Source organism: Panthera uncia (genome assembly GCF_023721935.1).
Source record: "Panthera uncia isolate 11264 chromosome B3 unlocalized genomic scaffold, Puncia_PCG_1.0 HiC_scaffold_1, whole genome shotgun sequence".
NCBI classification, from domain to species: domain Eukaryota; kingdom Metazoa; phylum Chordata; class Mammalia; order Carnivora; family Felidae; genus Panthera; species Panthera uncia.
In genome coordinates this window covers 78,100,265-78,125,025 of record NW_026057582.1, presented here as the reverse complement: position 1 = coordinate 78,125,025, position 24,761 = coordinate 78,100,265, and the positions used below count along the sequence as shown (strand labels likewise).

The following is a 24,761-nucleotide window of genomic DNA, read 5'->3' as shown; positions in this document are numbered from 1 at the left end:
CTCTGTCTCTCTCTGTCTCAAAAATAAACGTTAAAAAAAATTTTATAATAATCTATTGTGCCACCTCTTAGGCTTTTCAGTGTATGCCTAATATCAAAATGCTCATCCTCATTATATTTCATTGTTTGGGATATTTATGTCCCTAATTCTCTTAACAAAATTGTTCCAAGAGGGTATGTCATGTTAATATGGGCCGATATAGCCTGTGGCACACTGCTACCTGTGTACTGGAGTTTAAGGAGCACCTTTTTTATTTTATTATGGTTTAACTTGATCTTTAGGAAAGAGTACTGGACTCAGAATCAAAATATGTCATTTCAATGCCTGATTTTATCATGTGTTAGCCTTGCAATCTAGAGAATTCACTTAGCCCCAGAACCTTCATTTTCACAGCTCCTATTTTCTTATCAGTAAAACAAATATTTTATCATCTGTCCTACTAAACATTTCTAAAGTAGGACTCTATGAAAGTTTTGAACAGCTTAACATGTTACACACATTAGTATTACTTCTAGACTGGTATAGGGATAATTATGAGTGACTTTTGATATGCAATGATGTATTTTAACAAGTACACATAGTGGGTAAGCTTTTCTCATATATTTCATTTGCTCTTTCATTTTTCCTTTTGGAAAAAAAAAGAAGCTTGGGTGTTGTATAACTGTAATGCAACATAAATCCAATACACCACTCTCTCTCTTTGCCCCTATAAAACTCATTGGAAGTTTCCCATGCAAAAGGTGGAATTTAGACAAGAAAATTAAAGCTGGTGGTTTTCAATGGAAATGGAGCTAGGAGATGTATTTTTTTTTTAACAGGTTCAAAAAGTCAGTGTCTGAACTAAGATTAAATTTTGTAGCTTTTTGGCTTCTTATGCTGTACTTGTTAATCTCACATTTTTATTTGCTTTTCAAAAGATTTTTAAGATCACTTAAAAGTTATATGTTTTGGGAAAATGGAACAGTATCACAATTTATAAATAACAATGTTTTTGAATGACCCTAAAATGTTTAATTTGAAAGATACAGGAAATGAATTCATAGTTGACATTGATGATGATTTACACTAATTTTTCTAGGAGGAAATGTTTGTATTAAGCAGTTAAAAACATAATTATAATGGTTATTGCACAAAGCCCAGCTTTATAGGGTCTGAAAGAGCAAGTGCTACAAATAGTTTTAGATAGTAATTAGATTGAAAATCACTGATTTTATTTCATTTTATTTTTTATTTTTTGGCTACCAGATAAAGAAGGATCTTATAAGAGTAAATTTCTCACCTGCCTCAGGCAGGAGTAATTAGATGTAAGCAAATTTAATGGAGCCTGTGTGCTCTGGGGCCATTCAGCTGTGCTTCGATAATTGCATTTTTTTTAAGTATGAAGGTTGTTTAACATATCAAGTAGCAAAAAAGTTAAAGTACAGGTTATCTATTTATCTTTTAGGTAAATAACTGTAGTACTTTATAAACCAAGCAGTAATGAATGCATTACCAAATAATAGACTCCAGTGAGGAGAAGCAAATGCAGCCGATAGTATGCAATTATTATATATGTAAGTCCCTAATTCATTAGCAGTAGCATGACTTCAAACTACTTTCATCTTTGTTCCCTTTTTTCTATGTACATTCACTTAAAAAGTTCAAGGTTTACTTAGACATATATTTGAACAAGTAGATATCATATTTTGATTATTTATTTTTTAATTCAATCTTTACATATTAATGTGGTTAACTTTGTTCTAAGACACAGATCCACATTAACAAATTAATCTCCCCTCTTTTTGCTCACAGACTAGTTTTAGCTCTTATGTCCATAGCCTCCTAGGATCTAGCTCCTATTTAATCACTGTTTTGCTTTTTACCACTCCTAACTCATAAAAACTACACACCAATATACAGTTAAAATAAAACAGCATTACTAAAATATTACTCATATTAGGGATAGATTTTTTTTCATTACACAAATCCTTTCAATATTGAATTCTGTTGATATTTAAAATTTGATTTAATTTACTTAGAGTTTTTCAAAGACACCAGATTTTGTATATACAATGTGTGTATGTAAGTCGTGTAAGATAAAACAAATGACTTAATAGTTAATTCATATTTAGTTAAATAAAACTAATACTAAATTTATAGTAAGTCAGTATCACATGTTGGAAGACCTGTATCACTCTTTTTTATCCTACCCTTTTATTCCTTTAAACAGTTATTTGAATGAACCCTTGAATGGCATGCTGATTAAATATATAGATGACACAGAGGTTCTTAGGATCATTAATACTTTGAATGATACATTCAGAATACTGATTCATATTAATTGGCTGGGAGTAGGGACTAAATCTGACCAGGTAAAATGTAGAAAAAGTAAACATAAAGAGTTCTGAATGTTAATTCCTAAAGCCAACTCCACGATACAGGATAGGTAAGATACTCCTTAACGCTAGCAGTTGAGAGAAAAATCTTTGAGCTTTTATGACATTACATATGTGTCAGTGGTACCTTGTAGCTACCAAAACAGCTAAACAGATCTGAGGGGTTGCATTAACAGTTAAGGTAGAATATTTTGTCTCATTATGCACCTTAATTTACGAAGGTTACCGCTATAGTAATTTAAGAAAAAAGCAGGATAAGTAATTGGATCTCAAATGTATGCAAAAGGTATTTGTGGGGAAAAAAAAACAAATAAAATGACAGTGGATTAGCAGAAGATATTACTGGAAAGTGTTAACATGAAAAATTTTTAAGTTTTGCTAATTTTTTTATTTCCTACAATGAGCAGAAATTGGTTTTTTAAGCAGGGGGAAAGATCGTATTAAAATGGGACACAGAAACAGCTATACTGAGTGGAAAGTGACCAGAACAATGAAAGGACACACAATGGTGCCACAGGAGGACTATATAAAGGAGCTATATATTTAGCCTGAAGTGAAGGCAGCAGGTTACTGGGCCAAGGAGAACAGGGATTTTTGTAGCAACTCACAATATTTGAAAGGCTGCGGGTACTTTCTGTGGATTCAGAGGATAATTCTAAGAGCAAGTAGAAGCTATATGGTGAAACATGTCTTGGTTTAGTTATGAGAACTTTCTAACATTTGGAGAGCTCTCAAATAATGGCCCAGGAGGTTGCCCCAGGCCCTTGTGTGATTTCTTCAAGACTCTATTGCATGGCCCTTGCCTTTTCCCAAATAATATGGCTTCTTTGTACTGTGTGTAACAAAATGGTAATCAGAGGTTATAGAATTGGACTAGCAAAGGTTGCTTTCGGGAGGGAATGCTACCCCTCCCCAATGGCTTCTGGCTGCACTATTGAAGGATGAAGCTTTGCCACCACTGGATGATTTCAGAACAGTATGCCACTGGCTCTGAAGGCAGTTTATCTATAGAAAAAATTTTAGAAATCATTTGAGGATAAATATATCGTACTGTTGGAATACGCATATAGTGTGCCAAGATGACCACCTTGAAGGTGACAGCCTTCATTTGCATACGTAAAAGTCAGTCTCATTACTCTACTACTTGTTAGTTTTTATTAAAATCTGATTTTGGCACAGAGCACAGTAATGAGAAACTTAAACTCAGTTATGGCTTTCAGATTCCATTGGATAGGTAAAAATTTTGTTACTTGCTTATCTTGCTGTTGTCTTTTGGTCTCTTGTTTCCTTCTTGATTTGGGAGCACATCTTTCTTCCCTACTCTGTTACTGTGTGTCTTGTCCATGGTGAAATTTTTTTTTTTCTTTTTTTAATTTGAATGTGATCTATACTTTTGGAAGAGGTAACTTAGTGTTAGGGAAGAAAAGAGAAATTGTCCCTGAAACTTTGTTTTCAATACTTAGCAAGTTTTACAATTAATGACAGAAGTTTCTCTTGTGGCCTCTCCTCCCAAAGACTGTGCTTATTTATTTTCCCCAATAGTCTCATGTGACCTTGTTAAAGCTTCATGTAATTCCCAAATAAATTACATTTACTGGTTTGCTTCTATCTAGTATTTTATTGACATTTCCAGATAAGTTTAATAGGATGGAGAGAAACAGTGTTCTCTTTATAGACTCAGTGGGTGATTTGACCTTAGCAGGTTAACCTTATCCTGATGTTGAAGGAAGCTATTCTTAATTAGACTCTATCAGTTTCTCCATTATCACCAAGAGAGCCACTGGTCTGTAATTCTATAAATCTTAATTTGATTGTTTTTTTCTTTCCTACAGAAAAGCGACCATATTAGCAAAGTCGCAATATTTGAAAACAGTTGCTGGTTTTCCAGATACATTGCATATCCTCATCTGTAGCTCAGCCATTTCACACTTTATTTACTTCAGAAACTCTCAGTTGAATACCATCTGGTCATGGTGATTTATTGCTGTGGAATTTCTCAAGTTGCTCTATTATTTTCTCCTAGGAGATTGCTCTCTGTTACTGCCCCACTGATTTTCTCAGAAAGTGCCCTTGGAATAGTCGTTTCCCTCATATCCTGTACAGACAAGGTCAATGCCAAATAAAACTGAATTAAACTTCTCTGCTGCTTCTTGTCCTCTTACTTGCTGTCTTTGTAGCAAGTCCTCGTCAGTGGAGAGAAAGTCAGCACTTAGTCCAACCATTCATGTTGGCTGTCTAGCCTGCATGTTACCTTTTGTATTTTTATTTTCCAGATTCTCCCTTTCTTTGACAATATATTTTTGGCATTTAATTCAGAAAGAAAAGTTGCATTAAACAATGTTCTAAATACTTCCAGTGTGTTCGTAAATGTCTGTATGGACTTAGTTCTAGTTTTTTGCTTGTTTGTTTTACCCATCCACAAATTTCTCTTTTGACCTTTCAGATAATGACACGGTACATACACCTGTCATTGCCGGCATCCTTATCTGTCTTCCAAGCAGCCTGGATAGTTTTTAAACTCTTTACTTGCCTCTCTCTTAGAGGGCTGCCCACCTTTTTTTTTTCTCTTAGATTTTTAACATATACTTCTTATAGTTTACCCCTTTGGGTTAACATTCAGAGATGCCCATACTAATTAGAACACGAGCTTTAATTGTGCAACCCTCCCAATTGCTGAGTTCCACTCCTACGCATACTCACCTGTGGTAATTCCTGTATGTCATATTAATCTATTTCCTCTTTTGTAACTGCCCAAATAAGCCAAGATAAGGCATATTAATTATTGCTTCTACGCATTGTGCTCTTCTGTCATTCATTTGGATAATAATGGACATAATTAAAACCATTCATTGCAATAGTCTTCCTAGGAAATAATGGTGAACAGTAAAGGTTAGAAGCAATTTGCATTATTCTTTCATATTCTGTGGTTAACATATCATTTTTTACCTGAATTTTGTTCAAATAATTATTTTGTTTAAAAAGAGTTACTTAATGTGCATTCGAGTGTAGTTTAATTGCTATTAGAAATATATTTCTATCTTTATACAAAATAATTTAGTGCAAAATTTTTAAACTTATAACTTAAGTATTGAAACATCAAAAGTTGAGACTTCTGACATTTCCCAAATGTATTGTAAATCACCTACTATTTTAAATTGAGAGGGAAATAAACAAAGATTTAAATATCAAATTCTGAGTATGTGTGGTAGAATCCTTCCTTAAGACTCAAATACAAATACTGCCAATCCCAAGGTTCATAATCTCTGAATAAAATGCCTTTTGGTCAGTCTCTAAAGGGGAGTAACAGATTATAACAGCAGAGGACATAAATGCTGGTTTTGTTCATTTTATTGCTAACACATTTTTTTTCTCTAGGTGGGGCAGGCTGTTCTAACACTAAGTTACATCCATAACTCTTTGGTGCTGGTATGCATATGTTCTTTGAATTTTTTAATAGATTGAGGTCCTTTCCATCCCAAAGCCATGGTGTGTGTGTTAATATATGTAATATATTGCCTTACAAGAAATATGTACTATATTATAATTCCAAAACCTATCTTTCTATCTTCATCTCAACGAGTAGCTCCAATTCCCTCTATTCTACAAAAATCAAAAATACACAGAATGCAATATGTACAAATAAATAAGATCTTATTTAATGCAGTTGTTATAAAAGTGAGCCCTCTAACATTTATATCTGTGTCAGACAGCTTATGCTAAAACAACTTTCATGATAATACGTAACAGTTAACTGAAAACTCCTGGAAAGTAAGTCCACAAATCTTTTTCTATTTGTCTATTTAGTTATATGACTATTTAATAATTATATTGTCCAAGCAGATATTTGTGTTTCGTGCCTTAATACCAGTATGATTCTGTATTTGCCATGGTTGGAAAGTGAGATTATCCTACTGTAGCTGAGCACCCAACATTTATCAATTAAAATTGCATGGAGCAAGAATATATTATAAAGGTTGTAGGGCTTGTCCTCTGATGACTTCTCTTTCAGGTAGATACTATTGTATTGGTTGATGTCTCAAATTTGAACAAATGTATATAGGTCACAGTCAGTATAAACTTATATAAGAACCACATGAGGTATCACATCTCAAGATATGGGAGCTGAGGTACCGGCTATTATGATTCTCCCGAGTCCCCTTTACTTACTTTTCTTAACAAGTTATTCTTTCACCAGAAAAGTCTTAGGACATATTTTCTTCTGAATTTGATTCCATCTTCTGTCAAGCAAAATTTAGTTCAAGTTCTGGGTAGTTTCAGTCCTGATGTTTTCTTCCTGATTATTCAGAGATTTTTTTGTTAGTGGAGTTTGGAATGGAGAAATGTATTAGGAAATGTATTGGTCAGGGTTCTTCAGAGAAGCAGAGCCAATAGGATGTAGAAGGTGATGTATTATGAACTGACTTACATGATTATGGAAGCTGAGAAGTCCCACAATCTGCTGCCTACAAGTTGAAGACCCAAGAAAACTACAGGTATAATTTAATCCAAGTTGGAAGGCCTGAGAACCAAGGGAGCCAGTGATGTAAATCCAAACCCAAAGGCAGGAGATGTGAGATGTCCCAGTTCAAATACTGAGGCAGGAAAAGGGGAGGAGTAATGTCTTCCTTCCTCTGTGCCTTGTTCTGCCCAGGCCCTTAGGGGTTGGTTGATGCTCACCCACATGGGGGAGGGCAAGCTACTTTACTGAGACCACCGTTCAAACACTGACCTCATCCAGAAAACACCCTCACAGATACACCCAGAAACAATGCTTAATCTGGGGACCTCATGACCCAGTCAAGCTGACACATAAAATTAACCATTGCAGGAAAAAAATGGAAAAATTAGAAGCTAGTGCTCATCTTGCCCAGAATATGTTTGAAAGATTTTGAAGTGAAAATGACCAGATCCGATTTGGACTTTGGACAGCTGACTACAGTGTCAATTAAAGTTTGATATTCCTCAAAGCTCTTTCCTGTGTTTTCTCTTGTCACTTTGCATATTCTCCTTGAGTCATTTCATCTCATAGCATCTATTTCTATATTAGTATTTCTAGCCCAGACCTCTCTACTAAACTTTAACCCTTTATAATTAATTGCCAATTAGATATCCCTTCTTGGATGATTCACTGGAACCTCAAATACATTTCCGAATTGATTCTACCTTTGTTTACCTTCCCAAACATTCTTCTGTTACTGTCCTGTATCTGAAGTAAATGGTGCCACCATTTTTAACATTGTCCAGAGTCAGAAACCTGAGAATCATCCTATAGTTCATTAGCAAGTACTATATATCTTACCTATTTTATGTTGCTCTCAAATCTGTTCTTTTCCTTTTGTACCTACTGCCTTGTCAGTTACATACTCTTACTACTGCAGCAGCCCCTTTATGTGCCTTCTTACCTTCAGTCTTATTTCCTGCCAAGGAATTATACTGAAGCTAGAGTGATCTTTCTGCAAATCAAATTAGATCCTGTCATTCCTCTGCTTATCATTTCTCTGTCTTCTCTGTGACCTTACATTCAGGTGTAAGTTCTTTAAGATGAAACTCGAGGCCCTATAGGATCTGGCTTTTGTCTACTTTTTTAACCTCAACTTTTACTCCTTCAAATACTCCCTACTCATATCAAGCTTTCAGTTTCCAGTACTTACTATGTTAAATAATACTATGAAAGTTTAGGAAGATATTTCTAAATGAAATATTTCAAATTGCTCCCTTAAAAAAAAATCCCTCTGTTTGAAACCCGTATCTTTTACTTTTGATTCATTTTTTACATGCTAAAACTGTATAATCTTTTTAAAGGTAAAAAAAAAAAGGACCATTTCAGCTATCACCAGCAAGTATTGATTATCATTAACTGCAGAATTATACTTAATATGATTTATTGGTCATTAATTTTATGGATGTCATGGATCTTAAAAGTGAATCCATAAAGTATCTGAGTTTCCTTTATGTTACTTACACTGAAGTAAAATACCAATTAATAGATTTCAGAAAGAAGTTATGTTGAGATGAGTTCTAATACAACCTCTAAGGTAAGGATTTAGTGGTCTAATAGTAGAAATGGAAAATCTAGAAAGTGAAATAACATCCTTCCCCAAATAGTCAACTTTCACAATATGTGAGTTTATCTTTACTTTGAAGATCACATAATTCGTCTTTCTTACCTGTTCATTTTTACACAGGTTTAATCATTTTATTTCTAAAATGCTCAATTATTATGGTGTGCTCAAGTGGAGTCTAGGAATAAAAAAAAAAAAAAGGAAAGGAAAAAGTTGCATTTACCAACAAAACTGTAGAGCTTTTTAAATGAGATCTACTTGTTCTGGTGGCTGGTGAATCTGGTAGAAATAGGAAGAGATTATTAAGTGTGTGTGTGTGTGTGTGTGTGTGTGTGTGTGTGTGTGTTTAGCTTTTGAAGATACATGGGATGCTCCATTCCTGTCTGCACTGAATTTATCAAAAATTATAGGCAGACTAGAAATTGCTTCTCAGAAGGATTATACCTCTTCTAATATCACCTACTGATTTTACAGTAAAAGTCTAGGCTACAAAAGTTGATATGAGAACACAATTCATTTTACTTGACTCTTTTAAAAATAGCATTATCAAACATTTTGTGATGTTTCTTTCATATCGTATATTGGGCTGTCGTGAAGAAATAAACCTCCACTTGCTTTCATGACAGCAGATAATAAATTGACTGATATAATTCAGTTGAGAATTTGAAAAATGCATTGAAAATAATGGGGCATAACAGTGTAGGGTTAACATTTATTCATAGATGATGCAATTAAATAAAACAGGCATTAACTTCAAGGTCAGTCAGTAAAGTAATAAAATTGAATATTTTAATTGAATTGTAATTGCTTCCCATTGATACATGAAAGTAAAGTAAAATAGATGTCAGCTCTGCAAATTACGGTTCTTCCTCCTAATTAATTTCTTAATTCTGCATGGAGTTATCCAGTGCCTAGGTCTTGTTGTGGGTTTATTCATCCACCCAGCTTCCATCAAGGAATGTCTATAAGACATGATTAAATGGTTAGGGGTCAGGATTTTTAGTAAATTTTTTCTGCACTTTGGAGAAAAATGTGTTAGTAACTTTAAGTAACTTACGTATTTGAGTTCAAATTTACTCTAAATATAACAGCATCCTGGGTTCTATGGAATGTAATTATCTTCTTTATTACTATTGATGTTTCTTGATATTGATATATATATATTAACATTAATAAATGTAAACATCTCAATCAATAAAAATGTTTTCATATGGTAGATAGATATATTGAGACTTTCATTCTACCACTCACTGATTCAGGAGGTAAATTGAACAGACTATTAAGGTTTGGGGGAAGTGCAGTTTATGTCCATTCATGACCCAGGTTTCACTAGAAAAAAACACCTAAATTGAGTGAATCTAAAAAAGAAACATCTTTTTCAAGGACTGGGATAAGTTGAAACTTTTAGATAAAGTTGAATTTCTTTGAAAAAGCCCGTGAGCCATTGTGGCTTTTTCATAGGCTTTTCATAGTCCCTCAAAGAGTTTTAACATAATACAGTTTTATATAAAATAAAATGGGAACAATGACATTACAAAGATTAGGAGAGAGATTTTCAAATTATACTGAAACTGTACTGGGTCTAGATTCTTGGGTTTATTTAAAGAAAGAGAAGATTATGCCTTTTGGACTGGCTGCATATACCAGTTAAATGGCTACTGCTGAAAAATTGAAAATGGAATGAATGCGTGTATAAGATGGCTTTAAAAATTACTGATGTATTGTTATCTATTCTTATGCCTTAAAATGACTTTATGTATGGGGCACCTTGCTAGCTCGATCGGTAGAGCATGTGACTCTTGATCTCAGAGTCATGAATTCAAGCCCCATGTTGGATGTGGAGATTACAAGAAAGAAAGGGGGGGGGGAGAGAGAGAGAGACAGAGAGAGGGAGAGAGAGGAAAGAAGGAATAGATAAAATGATTCTGTGTAATAGAAGATGTAATATTATATAATACAAATATATATTATATTATATAATACAAATATATTGGTACATTAGTATCTTTAGTTGTACTTAGAAATATGGGTGGATTCTTATTGGTAAAACAAGTAAATTAAACAGAGAAGGTATTAATGTTGTCTAACCATTGTGTTAAATTTTTACTCAAATATTGACTTCATTATTTAAACTGTTTCTCTCTAAACCATTTAAAGCTTAAAAGTTAAAAAATATGTCCAATGATAAATATATTTTTTGATGCTAATCTGACCCTGACCTTCCATTCTCAATTATGAAGGACTCAATTATGAAAGATATTCAAGAATGTCAGAATTTTCCATGCATATCACCGAGTTAGAAAATACCCAAGCCAAAAATACACGAGATAAAAGACTGACATCCATGAGCTTCATAATTATAGATACGCTAACAGTTTTTTCATGTTAAAGTGATTTGTTTCTCCAAATCCTTGTTTTAAAATTATTTTAGTAATAATCTTGTTCCATTTAAGAAGAATTAAATATCATAACGACTGTACATACAATGCTACAATGTTTCTAAATGAGGAAACTTGTGAAAAAATATGTGGAAGTGTAAGAAAATTAAATATTCAAACTTTCATTATATTTATAAAAATAAGTTACAACGAGTTTTCATTTGCATGTAGTTTAATATTTATGGAATCATCAGTGTTCTAGGAAGTAAAGATTTCTTGAGAAGAGTTCTATATCTGAATATATTCTGGCATAGGATGAATAATCGTCCTACCACATCCCTGACTAATATCATCCCACGTGCAATAGGCTCAGCTGATTTAGAAGAGATCTCTGAGACCATGGTGGTTCCAGGCCATTAATTTCTTAAAGAGAGTAGCTTGAATTGCTAGTAATCTCTGGATCTTATCCAAGAAAACATTTTATAAAAACAATCTGAAATTTCATATGGGCATGTCATATGAGTAGTGATCATGAGATCCCCAATGATTTGTCACTTTCTAATGAACAGAAAAATGGAAGCAAAGACAGATTGCACTTGGACAGAGTACCCAGCAAAGCATCAGGAGAAAAGGACTGAAGTAGTCATAATCAAGTACAGTGGAATGGGTTGGCCTGACCCAAGTGTGCATGATATACAGTGTTGATTTAAAGTAGTAAGATCCATTCAAGAGAATACGTAGACTATTGTATTGAACCTAGACAAAGAGTTTCATTATAGAATTTAGACATTTTTTGGAAAAGAATTCTAGTCTATTTAAATAATATTGGATCATGAGATAAGAACCTTTAAATCATTGTTCATGCCAAAGAAGCCTACCAAAATCCCCAGACAAAACCTCCGATAAATTTACAATGTGTCTAAGCTATTTATTTCTCAGGTCCTGCCATTCTCTTGCTTTTATATGTCCAGTGAAATCATCTATTGCTTTGTGTATGTGAAATGTTACTGATTGGTTGTTTTCCCTGTGTGAAATGTCTAAAGCATCAGACCGTGAATCATAGAACCTATCATGCTCACTAAACATAACACAAACCCCATTACCATACTATAAAGACTTATACATGCAGCTTATTTCATTATTAACTCTAAGAGAAAAGAAATGTAGCTCTTTTATTTTAGCTATTTTATAGCTTTATAGTAATTTTCTACTGTAGTGAAAAGGTCTATAATGTGCTTCAGGAAAATATTTGAAAATCTTATTTAAGGTTTTAAATTTTGATTTATTTTAATATTTTTAGTGCCATACTCCAGGACTAAATAAATTGAAAATATTTCAATGAATAAGGAAAAACTTTAAATAACCAACTAATTTTTGATAAAATATACTGTGTGATGATCACAGATTCATGTGGAAAAATTATGCCTAGTGTGGCTTATGTTTACAGATTTTACTGACTATTATCTAAAGACAAGCCAAATTACTTTATCCGTCATGGAATGCAACAATCTCTGAAATGAGATGTAACAGCTATTTTTATAGGTTAACAGTTTAGAGCTGAGGCCTGGTGATTCTATAATGAATTAAACGACTGGAAGAAAAATGGGAAGATTATCAGTTTGATCTTCCAGTGCCTACCTATGTAAAACCATGTCCTCTTAAATTCCCTTCATGACTTTCAGACAGGCATTTATTTATTCCCAGATCCTTACAGAGAAGCAAAATGTCAATTATTAGATTCAATCATGAGAGACTTTTAAAATGATTTTAATGATGTGTAGCCTAGTGCCCAAGTGCTGAGTGAGATAGGTTATGTTGTAAGACCAATATGTAAGAATCAAGGGTTTGGAAGGAAAGCTAAGAAGTGACTTCCAGTCATCCTGGCCTTGTACATTCATGCTTTAAAATTTCCACATTCCCATTTCAAGCCCACAGTAATAGATAAAGATATGAAGGAAAAGTATGAAAGACATAGCTGGGCTGGAAAACATAAACATCTCTGTGAAGTAGAAATGAGTACACATACAAAATGGTAAACAAGACTGAACTGTGGGGCTGTAATACAAAAGGTTAGGAAGCAGGCAAAAGCACTTAGGAGATCATAATCTTGGGGGGAAACAGAGACTGAAAGTGTCCTGTATGAAGGAGAACCTCAGAGAGATGAAGAAAAATAAAACATCCATTAAAGAAAAAGCAATCAATTAGAAAAACAAATCACATTGGAATAGCAAGAGACTGATATGAAAAGTAACCAATTACAAATATTGGAGGGGCATCTGGGTGGCTCAGAACCTTCTTGGGATTCTCTCTCTCCCTCTCTCTCTGCCCCTCCCCCATTCAGTCTCTCTCTCTCTCTCTCTGTCTCTCTCTCTCTCTCTCTCTCTGTCTCTCTCTCTCTCCCTCTCTCTCTCTATCTCTCTCTCAAAATAAATAAATAAACATTAAAAAAGAAAAGAAATATTGGAAATGAAGCATGCAGTCACTTAAAAAAATCAAAAAAACTCAGTGGATAGAATAAACTCTAGGTGAGTCAAGTCAAAGAGAATGAATGAAGCAGGAAAAATAACCCAAAAGACAACATAGAGGGAGAAAAACAAATTGAAAGAGCAATTTAAAAATACTAAGATAGATTGGTAAAGGGCAATGTTTGTGTAATAGATGTTTCAGAAAAAAAATAGAAGGCAGAAAAACAGTATTTACAGACATAATGACTGAAAATTTCCTAGACTGGAATAAAAATGTAAATTTTAGAATTGAAAGTGTACATTAGGTGCTATAGGGTATAAATAAAAATAAACTGGGGCACCTAGGTGGCTCAGTCAGTTAAGATTCTAACTTCGGCTGAGGTCATAATCTCAGGGCTCCCGAGTTTGAGCCCCACATCAGGCTCCACGCTGACAGCCCAGAGCCTGGTTGGGATTCTAACCCTCTTCCCTCCCCACTTGCACCTTCTCTCTCTCAAAATAAATAAAAATAAACAAACATACATTTACACACATTATGTTAACATTATAGTATGTCACAAGTACGTTGAAAACTTTACAGTTTAGCACAGAAAAAATATTATATGGGAAGCACTATTAAGCTGACAGCATAAATCTTATTAGGAACAACTAATTTCTGAAGAAGGAATATATTATAACTAATCTATTATGTAATGATGAAAGTTAAATAGGATATTATCAGACATCTAAAACCTAAGAGGTTTTACCACTCACAGATCTTCAGTAAAAAAAAAAAAAAAAAAAAAAAAATTAGTAATAAAGAATGGATTTCAGTTAGAAATAGATTGAATTCCAGGAGAAGTTAATGAGAAACAATTGTGAACATAGACATGGTAGAATATGTTGGCAGGCTTAATTTTTCTTGCCAGAACTGGTGGAAATAAGAATTAACACAATAATAACAACTGAAATGGTAGGGCTTATTTAGTACCAGTGAAAACATGCTAATTTCTCTTAGTCAAAAGGATGCTAAACAAATTGTTAGATTCATATTCTAAGATTCATACTTCTTAGATAATACATTTATTTTTTTTAATGTTTATTTATTTTTGAGAGAGAGAGATTGGAGTGGGGAGGGGCAGAGAGAGGGAGAGACAGAATCCGAAGCAGGCTCCAGGCTCTGAACTGCCGGCACGGAGCCCAATGCAGGGCTTGAATTCATGAACCGTGAGATCATGACCTGAGCCAAAGTCGGACACTTAACCAACTGAGCCACCCAGGTGCGTCCCAGTTTAGATAATACATTTAGACTTTAAAAATATGGTTTTGAATGTTAAAAATTACAAGTATTTACTAAAAGAGTAGAAATTCAGTCTATAGCTTCCTAATCAGTAGAGAAAACAAACAGACAAAAATCCTTTCATTATAGCATGAAGCAGAAAAGAGCAAAGGAACAAATTTGTATAAAGCTTAACAGGAAATCTACAGTAAGATTTTTAAACTCCATTCTTTAGAGTTGTATTTATAAGATAGGATAAAATTTTTAAAAATCCAATTATATGTAGCTTATAAATGACATCTAAAACAAAAGCACATAGAAAATTTGAGAATAAATGATGGAAAAATATATGCCAGTAAAATATTAACAAAATAAAGCTGGTGTCGTAACATTGGTAAATAAGATATAAGATAAAAACCACATATGGAGACATATGGAGATGAATAGGTTGTTACTAATGGATAAAGAAATAATCTTATCAAGAAGTTTTAGAGATTATGAATGTGTATGCACATAACAATATAACTCTCAAATACATAAAGCATAATTTTTTGAGAAACCTCCATAGTGTTCCATAGTAGTTCCACCAATTTGCATTCCCACCAACAGTGCACAAGGGTTTCTTTTCCTCCACATGCTCACAAACACTTATCTGTTATGTTTTTGATTTTAGCCATTCCAACAGGTGTAAATTAATACCTTATTGTGGTTTTGATTTTCATTTCCATGATGACGAGTGATGTTGAGCATCTTTTCATGTGTCTGTTGGCCATCTGTACGTCTTCTTTGAAAAAAATGTCTATTCAGCTAGCCGCTCATTTTAAAAAAATATTTGTTTATTTTTAGAGAGAGTGAACAGATGCAGGCATATGAGCAGGGGAGGGGCAGAGAGAAAGGGATAGAGAGAGAATCCCAAGCAGGCTCTTCAAATTGCAGAGCCTGATGTGGGGCTTGATCTCATGAATCGTAAGATCAGGACCTGAACTGAAATCAAAAGTCAGATGTTAAACCAACTAAGCCACCCAGGCATCCCAGGTTGTCACCTATTTTTAAATCAGATGACTTGGGGAGAGTTTTAATGTTGTGTAAGTTCTTTATATATTTTGTATAACCCCTTACTAGTTATATTATTTGCAAGCATCTTTTCCCATTCAGTAGGTTGCCTTTTTGTTTTGTTGATGGTTTCCTTCAGTGTGCAAAAGCTTTTTATTTTGGCATAGTCCCAGTAGTTTGATTTTGCTTTTGTTTTCCTTGCCAGAGGAGACATATCTAGAAATGTGTTTCTATGGCTGATGTCAAAGAAATTGCTACCTGTTTTCTTCTAGGAATTTTATGATTTTGGGTCTCACAAATAGGTCTTTAATCCATTTTATTTTTAAGAAAATGGTCCGGTTTCATTCTTTTACATGTAGCTGTCCAGTTTTCCGGGCACCATTTGTTGGACTGTCTTTTCTCCCATTGTATATGCTTGCCCCCTTTGTCATAGATTAATTGACCTTGAATGTGTCAGTTTATTTCTGGGCTCTCCATTCTGTTCATTGATCTATGTATCTGTTTTTGTACCAGTACTAAACTCTTTTGACCATTAAAGCTTTGTAGTATGTCTTAAAATCTGGGATTGTTACACCTCCAGCTTTGTTCTTCTTTCTTGACACTGCTTTGGCTATTAAGGGGTCTTTTGTGGTTCCATACAAATTTTAGGATTATCTATTCTAGTTCCGTGAAGAATGTTATTGGTATTTTGATAGGGATTGTATTAAATCTATAAATTGCTTCAGGTAGTGTGTACCTTTTAATAGTATTGTTTCTTCCAATCCATGATCGTGGAATATCTTTCCATTTTTTTTTTGTCATGTTCAATTTCTTTCATCATTTATTTATATTTTTTTGGAATATAGGTCTTTCACTGCCTTTTGTTAGGCTTATTCCCAGATAGTTTATTCCTTTTGGTACTATTGTAAATGGGATTATTTTTTTAAATTTCTCTTTCTGCTACAGAATTATTGGTATATAGGAATGCAGCAGATTATTTGTGCATGAATTTTGTATCCTTTACTAAATCCATTTATCAGTTTTAGCAGGTTCTTGGTGGAGTCTGCAGAGTTTTCTATATATAGCATCATGTCATCTGCAAATAGTGTAAGTTTTACTTCTTCTTTACCAGTCTGGATGTCTTTTATTTCTTTTTCTTACCTGATTGCTGTGTCTAGGACTTCTAGTACTATGTTGAATAAAAGGGAGGAGAGTAAACTTTCTTGTCTTGTCCTAATATTAGAGGAAAAGCTCTGTTTCTTACCATTGAGAATAATGTTAGCTGTGGGGTTTTCATACGTGACTTTTATTTGTTATGTTCCCTCTAAACATACTTTGTTGAGAGTTTTTATCATAAATGAATCTTATACTTTGTCAAGTGCTTTTTCTGCATCTTTTGAGATGATCATATAGCTGTTACTGTTTGTCTTGTTAATTTGATGTATCATGTTGATTGATTTGAAAATATTGAACCACCTTGCATCCTTGGAATAAATCCCACTTGATCATGATGAATGGTTTTCTAATGTATTGTTGGATTCAGTTTGCTAATATTTTGCTGTGGATTTTTGTCTGTGTTCATCGGAGATATTGGCCTGTAGTTTTCTTTTTTTTTTTTTTTTTTTGGAATAGTTTGAGAAGAGTAGGTTTTAACTCTTCCTTACATATTTGGTAGAATTCACCTGGGAAACCATCTGGACCTGATATGGTGCTTACTTTTAACAGTAATCAGAAAATTAAAACTAAAATATCTAAAACAATTATGTGTATATTTTATATATTTCAATGTATACATGTATATTACATATATGTGTATATGTATGTATATCAGATTAACAAAGGTTTAAAATTCTGACACCACTAAATTATTTTCACATTATGTGAAATATGAATTCTATGTCCCTGAAAGTGGAAGTAAAACGGTAATACTTCTTTAGAGAGTAATTTGGCAATATCTAATAGACTTGAAGATTACACACATACACACACACACACACACACACACACACACACGCATATATACAATAATGTATATAATTATATGTATATATTCTCCTCTGTCATAGTAATTTCACATAAAAGCATGTTCACTGCAGCATAAAAAGTACTTGTGGCAAAACAGAAATTAGAAACAGCCTTTGCCCAAGTACCCATCTATCAGAGGTGTATAATTAAATTCTGGTATACCCATATAATGGAATAGAATACAATAGTAAAAATGAATGGACAAGAGCCATAGTAATCAATATAAGTAAATCTCTTTAACAGTGTGAAACAAAAAAATCAAGTTAAAGATGACATAACTTATGTAAAAATTTAATATACATGAACAATAATAAATATTGTTTGGATACATACATTTACAGTAAAATTATAAAAATGTAATTTTAGAAGAGTGGTTACATTATAGAAGGAATAGGGGATATAGATTAAGAGTAAATATACTGGGACATTCTATTGTGTTGGTGGTGTTTATTTCTTAAAAAAAAATGTTGTGGAGGAAATATGACATGATGTTAATGCTTGTTAAATGTGGGTGGTGATTATACAGGTGTTTCTGTCAAAGCATTTCATTTACTTGTTCATTCTAAATACTGAATTGCTAAGTGGTGGTAGACGTGGAGGAACCAGACAAAGTCAGTGATTGGTTCATTTATGCGTTCACCCATCTCCTTGCAATTTTAATTTTAGTGAATAGACCATCAGAATAAGATTTTTGTGAAGGGAGTTGACTCAGAAAGTCTCCATAGTGCTACTGGTCTGAGTTTTTTTTGCTTTGAGTTTCACCTAAAAATACTCAGTGGCAGAAGAATCTTCAGTCTTTGCCTGACTTCCCTTCTTCTGATGTGTGATTATAAGAAATATCATGTTACCAAAAAAGGCATCCAACTAGGAGCAGAAAATTATTAATCAGTTTGTGTAATTAATAAGCTAAATAGTTTAATCCCCTAAGAAATAAAAATAACTTATTTAAATGAGGCTAGGCCAATACATATGTTATGGATGTAAATATCTAATTGTATTATGAATGTAATATCTAAAATGAATTATTTCATTCTATAGCAGCCATTTGGCATGTGACTTTTTCTTCACTGGCAAGTGAGTTTTGTTATGTGGGAAGAGTTTATTGTCCATACGTATCTGCCTATACCTTGTCACCTACATAAACTCTACTATATCAGTTGAACATCTCTATCTAAGATTATGCACATGCTGTTGGTACAATAACAATTTTTTCAGAGCTGTCTCTGTCTTTGCTTAGGAAATACATTATTGCACAAGTGGTCATTGAAATGAAATGTCATTTAATTTGATAATGTAACTATTTTTGTCCTTGTTCGTACCCTCCTTTGAGGTGAATTAATTATAAAAGCATAATGGTCTACCACTCTCCTATTTTCTACTCTTACTCTCAAAGTAAGAATTTTAAAGCTTAGATAGAATAGGGACACATAAGAAAATTCTCACTGTTGTCCATCAGTAAAATAATGACAATAATTAAAATACCGAGGACATAAATGACCTTTGAAATGAAACCTGTTTTCCATCCTAATTACAGTTGCTCAAAATGAATTGAAACAATGTATCTGGAAGCTGATACAGTGCAATCAAATGATTTGGTATAAAACTTACCTTTCAAGAGCAAGAAAACCAGTTATCCAAGGGGAATAGGAAAATATATTTTACTTTAGGATCAAAGCAATTTGAAATATACACGTACTGGTTTCCTAGGCAAGGAGGGGCAGAGGGTAGGGGAATGCGTCTTTAAACATCCAATCCAATAATTATCTTTATTTTTTTATATTAAATATAACTTATTGTCAAATTGGGTTCCATACTCCAATAGTTATCTTAAAAAAAAATGTAACCTTTCTTGGCAGGTTTAGATCCAGATAAGCATCTTGGAAAAACCCTGGATCAAATGGAACCTTATCTCTTAGAGGTAAGAATTTATACTATTTCTCAAAATATAGGCCTCTAAAGGAAGAAAAAGTGAGGCCGTCATATGATGATTACAAAATTAATTTTATTTTGGAAAAACTCAGATAACATTCATGATATAGTTTTGTGAAAAAATTAAACTTCTAATGGATATAAAAATGTCTAAAATTAATTATGAAAATCATTACCAGCTTTTGGGTCTGAATAAAACAGTAAGTTATACCAAAAGGAAACTGTCCTGTCAGAAGGTTTCTTTTATTAAAATGGACATTGTATGCTATATAAAAAGTACTATATTCCTAAAGTAGCTGATGGTCTCTGTGATCATATGCTTTTCAATCAGAAATGTGAGTAGGAACTTCCTTCAGATATTATCTAATCTAACCTCTTCTCTTTTACCAATTAGGAAATTAACCTGCAGAGTAGCAAAAAAATTATTTTAAGGTTTCAAGTAACAACTGTTAAACCCATATCGTTGTCAAATCCTAAATGTGTTCTAAACATTAAAGAAAGATTTAGTTATTTTGATTCTTTTCTATTAACTGTGTATTATATTTTATGAGAGTTTGGGAGCAAATGTTATTAGTATGGCAATGATAACTAAAAGATATAATTGTAAGAATATTTTATGTCACAATTATGATGGAAAAAAAGAAAATTACCCTACTTCTATGAAAGAATGGAACTCCTCTAATAAGTTAGCATTTTATCCTCCACTGCTCTTAATTTATCAACATTATTTCTAGACATTGTTAATACTATTGCCATGATATGTTAGCAGTTACCTTCTTTACTAACTTTGTGGATTTCATATTTTCTTTCAGTTATTTGCATTTATTTTATGGTTTACCAATATGTACCAAATGCTTAGAAATCTCTGAAACATTAATTCCTTTTTTCATCAAGCGTTAGTAAGCATCTAATATGTGCGAGGCAAATAGTAAATAAAGATCAAAATAAAAATGAAGTGAGCATATATTTGCCACAAATTACATTTGATTTCTAGATTATTTGTTGTCACTTAAGTTGAGCTAAATGAACATGGTTGCTTTTTATACTGCTCTGATGGGACTCTTCTCACAGCGGCTACAGCTTCTCACAACCTGATACCTATGTTCACATCTATTCCCTACCATCAGACTAAATGTTGCCTCTGAAAAAAGCAATGTAGATAAATAATGAAATTAAGTTTATGGGGGCGAAAGAAAGAGAACTTCAGAAATGAGAGACTGGGGCTTTGGCAAAAAAGCTTTTTGCAAGCTGCTCCATAAATCTAAAGTTACAAGTTCAGGTTTCAAGCATGTAGAGTCTTTGTAGCACAGGCAACTAAGGCTTTGGGATTGCAGACCTTGCAAACACTCATCCCCTCCTGTATCTTCCTCCTCTTTCTCTTTATTGTGTCCTTCACATCATAGTAACACATACCACCGTCTCTCCCATGCCAGATTCCACCCCTCCTCCACTCTGTTTATTGCTTTAGCTGCTTCTCTTTTTTGCTTCCAAACCAGAAATTTCAGAAGTGTTCTTTATATTCGTGGTCAGTGCTTCTTCCTGTCCCAGACGCCTCACATACCTGGAGTCTGGCTTCTCTCAACACCTCCAAATGGATACAGCTCTGACCAAGATCGCCCACAATCTCTGTTTTACCAAACCCAACCAATGCTTCTTAGCCCTTATCTGACAGCTATAAACACTTCTTAAAATGCCCCCATCAGCGTCCGTGATGCCACATTCTCCTAGTTTTTCTCCTTTTGTTCTGGTTACTCTTAGTCTCTTTTGTCAGTTCCTGGTCTAGACTCCATTTTTACTCTATCACCTTTTTCTGGGTTTAATCAGTCACTCACATGGCTTTAATAAGTAGCTATATTCTGATGATTCCCAAATCTTGCTTGGCCAAATTTCTCTGCAAAGCTCTGGTGCCCGGAGGCACTGCAAATTAAATCTCCACAAACTTGATGGCGGCCTTTATAGCCATACCTCACTTTTTGCCATTCATTTTGTCTTCACCTTAGTTCAGTGCCTGTCACACGTCAGGCCTACAGTATTATTGACAACCCCAAATTTGCCTCTACCTTCCGTTTCATTTCCCAAAGAATGCATTTTGCTCACTGCCTGAAGATAACTGTTCTAATATATTCTACTGTAATTGTGTTACTCACTTCAAAACTTTAAGTCCCCATTGCTCACTGGCTAAAATCCAAGTTCTTTAGACTCCCCTTTCCGTTACTTACTCTTGCCAACCCGTTAGCATGATCTTGTCTGTTCCATCTCCGGAATATCTTCTACACCCAAGCACTTCTCACCGTCTCTGTTGCTACCACCATAATCCTCTCTTGTCCGGAGTACTTCATCAACCCTTAAGTGGTCTACTTACTTCCACCACTGCCCTGCTACAATCCATTATTCATACAGATGCCAAAGTAATTTTTTAAAAGTGTAAATCAAATCATTTCAGTGATTTGTTTAATTTAAACAGTTTCTCATTGCAATTAGAATAACATCAAATTCCTATGAGACCACAGCCGACAAAACCATGTATGATCTGCATCCACTCAATCTTCTTGGGTTCGTTTTCTGCCAGTCTCCATCTCACTCACTGGGCCAGAGCCACAGATGCCTCCTCATTACTTAAACACACTTGTTTGCCCTTTTTCTTAGAACTCTGCTCTGCCCGAAATGTTTTTTACCTCAGACCTTCACATGGCGACTGCTTTCTCATAATTTAAGCGACAGCTCAAATGCTGCCTCCTCAGAAAAGCTTTCCCAGACTACCCCAGTTTACATAGATCTCTACAAATTACCATGTTTATCTGTTTACCTGTGTATTATCTGTTGTGCCCTCACCCATTCCACTAGAACGTAAGTTCCAGTAATCTTACCAAGGTTTTTGGCAAAGATACTAGTTCTTTAGTTCTTTCCTGCAGTTGTGTGTTCATCTGTCTGTGCGTCCATTCATTGCTCTCATCCTTAAGTTACTTAGCATTTATTGAGGACCTGCTATGTGGCAGATGCTGTGGTGAGCACTAAGTATACACGATGAATTAAACAAAAAAATTCTTGTTCTTACGGAGTGGACAGTCTGCCACCGTTACTTTCAGACCTGAGAGTGAAGTTTACTGGGGACCTTGTTAAAATGTATGTACTCGTTTCCCACCATAAGAAATCTGAGTTCAGAAGGACCAGGAATCTGATCTTTAAACAAGCACTAAGTACTTCTAACACAGTGATCATATATATCATCTTGTAGTTCTCAATACCAACAACACACTTCAAGCCCTATATTTCTAGATTTCTCTGAAAGAGTGTAAGCCTTCTTGAAACTTGTCATCCATTGGCTTCTACTACTTAAGTCTTGAAGGCTTTCTGAATATTTTCTTAGCTTCCTTTTGAGGCTTACCATATATGTCCCACCCCTTATAAGTGGTGGTCCCATCCATAGCCTTCCTCCTGTGGTGATACTAAATACCCCCCATGACTTCAGCTACCAATTTTATTCTTATGACAATTAAGACTGTTCCTCCGCCATCTTTTTATGCTCCAGACATCTGTATTCAGCTGGACACCTTTCTCTCTTCTATGACTCAAGCACTTCGATCTCAATTGTGCAGAACTAAACATTTCTTTGGTGACATATCCATGCCATTTTTATGTGTCCTGACCATGAAAGGTTCTGTCTTCTACCCAGTTGTCCAAGACCAAGAAACAGTGAATCATAATAAATGATTTCATAGGCTCCATTATTCATAAATAAGGCCCTGACTTCTTTTAATTCTACCTTCTATCTTATTATCTGCCCCTTTTAATCCTTGTTGTCAGTGCATTGGGGTTATTGCATTCTTCTAGCTCAAGTCTCTCCTCCTCACCTTACCCCTTGTCAATCCATCGTCCACAGGACTGTCATCATCACACATGTGAAGTGTAAATCTGATCATATTACACTTTGCTTGTAAACTTTTGCATTGTTCCCCATTGCCTCAAAGTAAAATTTAACTCCTAGACACAGCCCAATGTGTCCTTGGGGAAACTGAGGCTTGTAAAAATAGGCAGTCTTCTACATCCACCCTATCTATCCTTTATGAGTTTGCTACTAGTGATGGTTTCCCTAGAGTGAGTACTCCCTTGTTCCTCCATCTTCTACTCCCCCTCTCTGCATGCTTTCTCTCTCCTTTTTTTTCAAACTTTATTTTGAGAGAAAGAGAGTGTACATGTGCACACGAGCAGAGGAGGGGCAGAGAGAAAGGGAGAGAGACAAATAAGAGAGAGAATTCCAAGCAGGTCCCACTCTGCTAGCATGGAGCCCTACACAGTGCTCCACATGGAGCTTGAACCCATGAACCATAAGATCATGACCTGAGCCGAAACCAAGAGTAGGACAGATGGTCAACTGACTCAGCCACCCAGGTGCCCCATATTCCTTCACTCAAGTAAATCCAAACTGTCCTTAAAGTCTAAACTTCACAGTCATGCTTAAATAAGCCTCCTGTGAGCTGCCATTTTCTTCTTTGACTCCCAGTATGTAGACTTCTCATGCTATATATTTTTTCTATTGTTTATTATAACAACATTAAACCATGTAATGTATAAAAACTAAATTCAAACACTATCAAAAATGAAAACTCTTATGATTCCAAGTCCCCAGGTTTTCTACCCCTTCCCACAGCAACCAGTCTTCTCTGTTCTAATGTATCTCTTCAAAAACTTTTTTTGCGTATGTAAATACATATGCAAGTGTTTATTCAGTTTTACCTAAATTGGAGCATGCTGTGCACATTTTTCTCCATCTTCCATTTTAACACATAAAGGTACATGTCATTTGTTTCCACAACATGATTATGTGGATAACTATTGAGCCCATTGCTTATTGATGAACTTTATTCCTTACTGATTTCTTTCATGCTTTCATGTCTTTTGCTACTTCAAATAATGCCGGAATGAACATTACTGTACATATATTTTGTGGCATGAATAAGTTTATCTGTAGGATAAAGTCCTGGAATGGAAATACTGCGTCAGAATGTATATATGATTTTAAGTGTAATAGACATTGAAGACATCCATTTTCAGCTGTGGTGGAATAACTTACATCAGACCGACTCTCCCAGTTAAAAAAATTAGAATAGTTATATGAAATTAAAACAGAAATAATGTTGGAAGGCATTAGAGAATTACAAAAAAAATGAGAAAATTTGACGGGATTCCAGTGAGAACAGAGCCTCTATTCCCTTCAAGATATTTTCTAATTCAAAAAA

The 24,761-nt window shown here is 34.2% G+C and overlaps 1 protein-coding gene across 3 annotated transcripts in view; it reads left to right on the top strand.

Annotated features, from left to right (window-relative positions):
* The window catches only part of DPH6 (diphthamine biosynthesis 6), a 343,777-nt gene that overhangs the window by 285,701 nt on the left and 33,315 nt on the right, over nt 1-24,761 (top strand). For all 3 annotated transcript variants that reach the window (XM_049613292.1, XM_049613294.1, XM_049613293.1), the window contains one exon: nt 19,452-19,513. In XM_049613292.1, coding sequence (XP_049469249.1) covers nt 19,452-19,513 — 62 coding nt within the window. The remainder of the gene's footprint in view (nt 1-19,451; nt 19,514-24,761) is intronic.